The sequence below is a fragment of the Pantherophis guttatus genome, chromosome 13 (genome assembly GCF_059756535.1).
Source record: "Pantherophis guttatus breed Tessera chromosome 13, ASM5975653v1, whole genome shotgun sequence".
Lineage (NCBI taxonomy): Eukaryota > Metazoa > Chordata > Lepidosauria > Squamata > Colubridae > Pantherophis > Pantherophis guttatus.
In genome coordinates this window covers 25,523,289-25,531,756 of record NC_142075.1, presented here as the reverse complement: position 1 = coordinate 25,531,756, position 8,468 = coordinate 25,523,289, and the positions used below count along the sequence as shown (strand labels likewise).

The window sequence follows — 8,468 nt, the reverse complement described above, 5'->3', positions numbered from 1 at the left end:
CAGAAATTATATTCATCTCTGTAATATATACAGAATAGAGAATACATTTGGAAAGTGTATAGAATACATATATAAAATATATACATTTGAAAAATGGGATCCAAAGATGCAGGGCTGGACCCAACAGTCCTGTTGTCTCTTCCCGAGGGGAGGGGGTCCAACTGGGGGGTTTGGGGCAAACGGGCTCCTTTTGCACCGCCGAGTCTTGCCTTTTCTCCCAATGCAGCCGCCAAACGGCCTCCGAAAAGGATCAAAGGAGGCGAAAGAGAATAAAATGGAACGTAGACTCGGAATCCGAATTACAGCCGAATTGCTGGTGGGGGGGGGGGGGAGTCGCTCAGGGGTGCCCAGCCCACTCCAGCGCCCATGACCCACAGCCACTGGGCGGCGGCTGATGGGAGATGGACTTGCCCCAGCCTGCCCGGGGGAGGCAGGAGGGAGGGACCGACTACAAAGTCCATCCTCCCATTCCCTCTCGCTAAGGGACGGGACGGCGCTGTTCCCTTTATATGGATGGGAACCGAAGTCCCCGGCTCATCCTCCCCCCGGCCACTCCCGGCGCCGGACGCCAGAGGGCGCCGTAGCGGCCAGCGGTCTCCTCCGGCCCGCCTCCCAGTCCCGCGGTGTTGCCGCGCGACGGAAGCGCGAGCCGGCGGCGGGTCTCGCGAGGCTTGGCTGGGCTGCCCTCCCCCCGCGCGGGATGCTTCTTGCTGCCTGACGAGCCGCGGGAGGAGCCGGGAGGCGTCGCGGACGGGCGGGACCGGGCAGGTGAGCGCGGCGGGCGGGCGGGCGGGCGATTCTCGGGTCGCGAGGCCGGGAGCGTCGCCCCCCTGGCGGCCCCTCCCTGCGCGGCGGGGCTGAGGCGGCGGCCGGGCCGGAGCGCGGCTCGGACTGCAACTCCCGTCGGCCCGGCGCCCCGCGAGGCATTCTGGGAGGAGGGAGGGGAGGGGAGGGAGCGGCGGCGCTGGACAGCTCCGAGGAGCCTCGCCGCGGCTGACCGACCCGCCCGCCCCCCCGCCCGCCGCCCGGGAGCGGACAGGTAGGGCGGCCCCTTCGGCCCGGGCCCTTCGGGGGCGTTGCGCTGGGCCGGGCGGAGCGAAGGGCGGTTCCGGGCAGCTGCTGGGCCCGCCTGGGTGGGAGCGGCGCCGTCGGAAGCTCCCCGGTGGCTCCTGCCGCCTTCGCGGGGCTCCCGGGGGCCTCGGCTGCTTTGCGCTGCGGAGCGGCTCTTCTGCGCCCGGGCTCGGCCAAGGGAGGCCCTCCCGTCCGCTCTGCCGCCCTTCCTTCTTCGGAGTCCTCCGGCCTCCGGCCTGCGAAGCCAGCGGGAGCGGAGGGGAAGGGCCCTGCAGGGCAGCCGAGGGGCGGCTGGGTGGCTCCCCGTGTGGCCGGAACCAGAAGGCGGCTTTGACTTCAGGGTCCCTCAGCTCAGTTAGGCGAGACCGCCGCCCTTTCTGCCCCGGCGCGGAAGCCTCGGGGCAAAGGCAATGCCTGAAAGCGGAGGGACGCCCGACGTAGAGCAGGCCGTGGGATTAGGCGCCGGTGCTTCCGTCCTGGGGACAGTTCTTGGGCGTGGGAGCACCGGCGCTCCATCCCTGCCTGCCCGCCTGCCTGCCCGAGTGGAGGTTCGCTATTGAGTCCGGCTTAAGAAAGCGCCTGCTGGAGGCTGCAGTTGCCGCCAGCCCTGAAGTCAGGTGGGCCGTCTGTGGCCGAAGTCTGACCAAGTGTTTGTTTTTGTGGGTGCCAGACGTAGCTCTCCTCTCCTCTCCTCTCCTCTCCTCTCCTCTCCTCTCCTCCTGGGGTAGTAAGAGAGAACCGAAAGGCAGAACCCTTTGGAGTTGAACTTTACTCTGGTGACTCCGTGGACACAGGCGGCATTAAGCCTTGAACCTGGAAGCTTTGCGGGCTGATTGACCATTGGAAGCCTGGGACTTGGCCAATGACAGCCTGGCTTCTATGACTGCCTCTTGTGACTGATCCAGGGTCATCCAGCCAACTGGAATGTTTCCAGGCAACCCTAGTAAGAGGGTTCTTTTCTGGAACATTGGAGGTAATGGACAATAATATTTAAAGCGCTTACAAGGCCCACATTGGTTTACATTGGCTGGTTGGGAACGTAATAGTTTAAAAGCATTGCTAAGTATGTAAATCAGCTTTACATAAATTTAGCAACCGATACTAAACTTTGCAAATCCACACGTAGTATGAAATACACACAAATGCTCAATGGGAAAGTCTTTATGGAGCCTTGTTGGCTATTTAAATGGCAGAACACTGAAACAGTCAAAGGTTATAAATAGGAGTGACTTCTTTTGCAACTTTGCCAGAGCAGATACAGCCAGGGCTGGACTAGATGATCCGGTGATCTGATTTGCTATGCACAGTTCACACATGCCCCTAATCCAGGGGTGGCCAGCTTGGCTGTCTTAGGAATTCTGGGAGTTGAAGTCCACAGGTTGTAAAAGGGCCACAGTTGCCCATCCCTGCCCTAATCCCTTCATAAATATAGCTGCATTCCATGGGGATAGTTTTTTTTTCCTATTTACCTTGTAAGTCACTCCCTTGCCTTCATTTGAGATTGGTTTGGAATTCCACGTTCTCTCTCACCTTCATTGTGTCTTACAGATTGCCCTTGTTTCTGTTCTTTGAAGGAACGATTTTGATTATCTTGTGAATAAATAAATGATAGCACAGCAAATATAATCTTTACGTGTGTACACACACACATACACACATTTCTGGTGTACACATACAGTGTAAGAAGTCTTAAACAGCAGGATAGCATATCTGCAAGAGAAAGCACAAGTGAGTGCTCTTTTTTCTTGTACTCTTCAAAATACAAGCCTGTAACTGCAGTTTTCACAGAGAATATATCCGCAAATATATTTTCTAACCTTCTGAAAGAGTGTCAGATGTTCTTAGCTTATCAACACATCAGATTCTAAATAAGTATTTGTTTTGCTGATGACACAAGTCCAACTTTTCTGTAATCTGTGCTTAGTTTGAACTCTTTCCGCACATTGAAAATTATAATTAGCATAAACACAAATTATAGTTTTTAAAATCAAATTACTCCATTTTTAAGAAGTTTAATTTTGAATTTGTGTCTCTATTTTTAAATTGCTTTCAGCATATACAGAACTGGAAATTCAGAGCAAAGAAAATACAATATCAAAATGCTGAATTCACCTTAAAGTAAAATCCTGTCTTCTGTTATGAAGTCAATACAAGCTTTGACTTTGTGGCTGCTGCTGCTGCTGCTGCTGAGACTTGCTAGAACATGGTGGCTAGCCTTGAATATTCATTCCTCTCTCCTCTGCTTCTGTAGTCTTAGAAATAGTTATCTGGCCAGAAATGACGGCTGGTTTGGGCTTCTGCAATGTTGTGCATTTGTCCTGAATGGACCCCAAAAATGTCTGTATTATGTAGTATCTAAATTTCATACTTCAAGGATGGCGATTGAACCATCTTGTTCGCAGCATTGAGCACTAAAAAGATTTAAAGACTATTAATTTTGAGAAGCTTTTGCATATTGAAAATAAACACTTTATAAGAAAATATAATCATTGTTCACATCCTAATTGGTGAAGTATCGATTAGGACATTTGTTACTTGCATCTTTAGAAATGTGTTGATCCAATAAAAAATACCCTAGTAGTGGTTGGTAACTATGATTAATTTTGTCCATTTATGCAGTGTCCTTTTTGTAGAGGAAATTTCGCAAAATGTAGGCAGGTGGTTCCTTGTTTTGACCTAAATGTTGTTGATAGGCTGAAGAAAGAGAAAAAAAAATGCTAGCTAAGGATATAAAGAATGACAGTGAGCTAATGCAATCATAGGTAACTGGAAGTAAGACTAGATAATTCAGAAAATGTACAGCTACAATTTCTTTCGGAGAATTTCTGTATCTCAGCATGTGATAAAACATCCATATAGGGTGGATTTTCGTTGTGATGACATCATGTTGGCTGCTTTGTTCTTTGGTGGAAAGGGGAAAGATGCCAGATTGATGCTTTCAGCTCAGTGGTCCCTGCATCACTTTAGATATTGAGATATTTTTTAAATGTAGAGGATTGGGCAGCATCCATCCCGACCATTCGGGAGTCCATGAAATGCTGTAATCCAAAGAGCTGTCTAGCTAGACCAGAGCCCAAGTCTGTCCAAATGAAATACAAGCTCTAAATAGGATTTATACTGCATTAGCATATCTCGACTATCCATTGTTTATTAGAATATTTTTTAAATTAAAATGTCTCTTTAAAAATTTCCTTCCTCCTGACGTCTAGCCTGTGCTCACTCCATAGTTCTCTCTTTTCTTTGGAACAACCCTTTAAATAATTAATATGGCTGTGAAAAGTCATGAATGAGCTGCTGCAGGGTTGGAAGCTGTAATCCTGTAGCTCTTCAATTCTGCCCCTACATTGTTATCTGTGTCCTTTGGCAAACGGGAGAAACCCACAGTTGCTGGATTATGTTTTAAGCACCTGCCCTGCAGGTGAGGTTCTGGCTCCTGAGATTTTGCTTGAGATGTCATAAAGGGATCACCTTTGGGGACATCAGATGCAGTCTAGCGTCATTCTGTTTGATTATAAAATACCAGCAATATCTTTGCCTATTGTTGAGTTATGAATTTCATGGTTGAGTCATATTTGGGTTTTAATATCCTTTTTTTTTAATTCATAGCTCTGGACAAAAATTCTCTGTCTAGGTTATAATCCCTTTATTTGCACATAGTGTACAGCAAGAAGTTATTTATTAAATATTGTTTATAAATAAAGTTTTTTATGGGAAAGCTTGTCCTTCTAAAAAGAACAATGTAACCAAGGAAAATAATTTAAATATTAATTGCCCAAAGAATAAGGACATTTCTTAGTATCATACACAAATATTGATGACTGAATCATATTTAACCCTTTAACCCTGGGAAATATTGGATATTTGATTGTGCCCACCCTGTATCCCTCTGGGGACGAGTAATGAAGCTTGTCCTGTTTGAGCCTTTTCAGGCTGATTCCTTACAGCACTGTTGCTATAGCAATGAACGTGTGACTGGTTCTTTCTGCAGTCTTCATCATGGGTGTTGGTATGCAGAACACACAACAAGCAGGGGAAAGAGTGCAATCTGTAGCATAAATCTTCCTCCTGTATTAATGTCAGCTGTTACTGTTTTCTTTCCCTGTTGCTTTGTGTATGTTTGCATTGGCATGCAGGTGTATCCCTAATTAAATCTTGATATGCCTTTTTAAAATGGCCACAGTAACACAATTGGAATTTGTTCTGTTGTCTTCTTAGTCCAGAAAATGAGAATCTGACAGGTAAGGCAGAGTCTGCAAAGGACGCCCTAAAAGAATCAAAGCAACTGTATGTACATGTGCATATAGACCTTCTCATGTACATACATAAAGTTGTATGTGTGAGTTTTAATAAAGGGTTGTCACATTTCATTGTACCCATCCATATAATAAGGCCACCTGTGGGGAAATTAATTTAGATGTTGTTTTCTGGTCAGTGCACCAAGTGATCAGTCATACTCATTTCCCCAAATGCCAGTTGGTTATGCTGATTATGTGGATCTATTCCAATCTGATTTACTTCTCATTTTAGGATACGGTTGCTTTAAAGCAGATGATATGGCAGGGAATGGAAAAGAGGAGAGGCAAACTCTTGGTTCCCTTGAATTTCTCAGGCATATCATTCACCATGGTGTCAGAAAACGATGGTTGGGCACTTGGCTCTATCCCATTGCTAGTCTCCCTTTTACTTTTTTAGTTTTAGTGGAAACTGGGGAGTCATTTAGATTTTGAGCTGAAGTGCATATAAAACTCTCCATTTGGTGATATTGACAATTTGGGACAAATATGTGCAAACGCAGTGCAATTTAATCCAAGCAAGGCAAGGGGCAAGGAGAGAAGACGGCTCCTCTGGACAGAGGAATGGCTCTGTCCTTTGAGGACAGTGTGGTTGCTGTACACAGGCATGAGTTTGCATGAAGGAGGCCCAGTTCTGGGGTTATTTGGGGAGAATAATATATAGCCTTATCATGACAATTTGGGAATCTAGCCATTGCGATCAGAGGGCATTTCCCCCTGGCAATTGTGTCGTCAGTATTTCACCAGTGGCAGTTGAAATCCAGTAGGTATGAGATTGGGGCCTGGAAATGCAGTTTAATAAAAGAAACTCTGATTTTTTTGGACATACACTTTCCCTTTCATTTTAACATACCGGGCTCATGAATAATTAGTGTTTAGTGAGCATCCAGTTCTAAGGAGTTAGTGAAGAGGGATTTGGGAAAGCCGACCATTGGAAGAAGAGAGTGAGCGCAGAGAAGTTGGGGCTGGTGGTGGCGGCGGCTGACTTGCTGACGGAACCACTTTCCTGTCTGTGCAACAATTCAGCCAGCCAATCCTTAATCCCCAATTTGCAGGAAAGAGGTATTGCATGTGTGCTGGGATTCCCAGTCGTGCAAAATAGGTGGTTTTCTTTGCTTGGTCTAAACACTGAATCCCTGACTTAGTAGATTAGAGAGCTTTGCAGTAGGACTTTGACAAGCAGAGAAGGCCTCTGAGTGAAGAAATTAGTTCCTCTGTCGTTTTGCCAGGAGTCAAAGGCAACCGGGGTCCTTCACACAGCTTTACTTTTGTGGTCTTAATGCAGCAGACACACAGGTATATTTTCTCTTTTAGAGGGAAAGAGGGTCTTAATTCAGGAAGCGAGAGGCAGGCTTTGATTTTCCTTGTTAATGCACACATCAAGAAGTTGTGGTTTGTTCTTGTTTAGATTTGTGACTTAAATTTATGTGCCACCCACCTTGCTGCCTATAGGTGGGGTAGGATAAGTCCACTGTTCAGTCATGCGTGTCTTTTCCATCCTAGAACGGATGGCCAGTCAGTAGGCCAGCATGGCGACCATGGTTCCACCTGTGAAATTGAAATGGCTGGAGCACCTGAACAGCTCCTGGATCACGGAAGACAGCGAGTCGATCGCTACCAGGGAAGGCGTCTCCGTCCTCTACGCGAAGCTTGTCAGTAACAAAGAAGTGGTTCCCCTGCCTCAGCAGGTCTTTTGCCTCAAAGGGCCCCAGCTGCCTGATTTTGAACGCGAGTCCCTGTCCAGCGATGAGCAGGACCACTACTTGGACGCCCTCCTTAGCAGCCAGCTGGCTCTGGCCAAGATGGTGTGCTCGGACTCCCCCTTCGCCGGGGCGCTTCGCAAGCGCCTTCTGGTCCTGCAGCGCATCTTTTACGCCCTTTCCAATAAGTACCACGATAAAGGCCGGGTGAAGCAGCAGCAGCACTCTCCGGAAAGCAACTCAGGCTCCACGGACATCCATTCGGTCAGCGAGAGGCCCAGGTCGAGCACTGATGCGCTGATCGAAATGGGGGTGCGGACTGGGCTGAGCCTGCTCTTTGCATTGCTGAGGCAAAGCTGGATGATTCCGGCTGCGGGGCCCGGGATCAGCCTTTGCAATGACGTCATTCACACAGCAATTGAGGTGGTCAGTTCCTTGCCTCCTTTATCTCTAGCCAACGAGAGCAAGATCCCCCCCATGGGCCTGGACTGCCTCTCTCAAGTAACAGTCTTTCTTAAAGGAGTAACGATCCCCAACTCCGGGGCGGATACGCTCGGGCGAAGGCTGGCTTCCGAGCTGCTGTTGGGCTTGGCTGCTCAGCGTGGCTCCCTGCGGTACCTCTTGGAGTGGATCGAGATGGCCCTCAGCGCATCGGCCGTAGTCCACACCATGGAGAAGACCAAGCTGCTGCAGACCTCAGAAGGCATGATCAGTTTTGATTGTTTCATGATGATTCTAATGCAAATGAGGCGGTCCTTGGTACGTATGCACTGCTCTCGTGGGGGAGGGGGGGAAGGAAAGGAAATCTAGGAGTCTGTAGCTTCTTTGCAACTAGAGGTGGCATAATATCGGATGTCTCTCCGTCCTGTCGGCACCTGTGGTTGATGGCATTTGAACAGTTTTGAAAAGAGTTGATCGTCTTTAAACCCTCACTTTAAATGTTTGCTTTTGGTTCTACTATCAGTCATTCTGATTTGAACATAGGAAATCACAATAAAATGTTAAGTAAAATAGGCAAAACAGAAATCAGCAACTTAGAACTGTGTTAGGTACTCCTAATTACTTGAGAGGTGCCTCTGCTTATCTTCTAGTTAATAGCAGCTACAAAAAAATATGCTCTTTTAATATTAGTAGCTTGAAACATTGGCACCTGTACTGCCTGTCTCTTGTTTAGAAGAAGCAAATGAAAATACAGTCGTTCTGGTGTAAAACTAAAATAAACTGAAAGTAGAATGCCGAAAAAGATGCATACAGTGATTTGCAAAAAAAATAAAGAGCTGAATCCAATCTGAGTCAGTCACCGGGACCAGAGGTTTAGTCTTCCAACTGTTTGGACTTGTGCTGGAGCTCATCCTCGGGGAGCTTCTCTCTAGCAGAGTGTGTGCCATAAAGTGCTGTTATTTTG

The 8,468-nt window shown here is 47.8% G+C and overlaps 1 protein-coding gene across 19 annotated transcripts in view; it reads left to right on the top strand.

Annotated features, from left to right (window-relative positions):
* Nucleotides 1-602: 602 nt before the first annotated feature.
* HERC1 (HECT and RLD domain containing E3 ubiquitin protein ligase family member 1) overlaps nt 603-8,468 on the top strand; it is a 56,012-nt gene continuing 48,146 nt past the window's right edge. For 14 of the 19 annotated variants that reach the window (XM_087877989.1, XM_087877988.1, XM_087877985.1 and 11 more), the window contains exons 1-2: nt 603-768; nt 6,867-7,822. In XM_087877989.1, coding sequence (XP_087734115.1) covers nt 6,893-7,822 — 930 coding nt within the window. In that variant the 5' untranslated portion in view covers nt 603-768; nt 6,867-6,892. Of the gene's footprint in view, nt 769-859; nt 1,040-1,127; nt 2,045-6,866; nt 7,823-8,468 lie in introns of those variants that run through there. The other 5 variants (XM_087877986.1, XM_087877983.1, XM_060689515.2 and 2 more) reach the window with 3 other exon arrangements.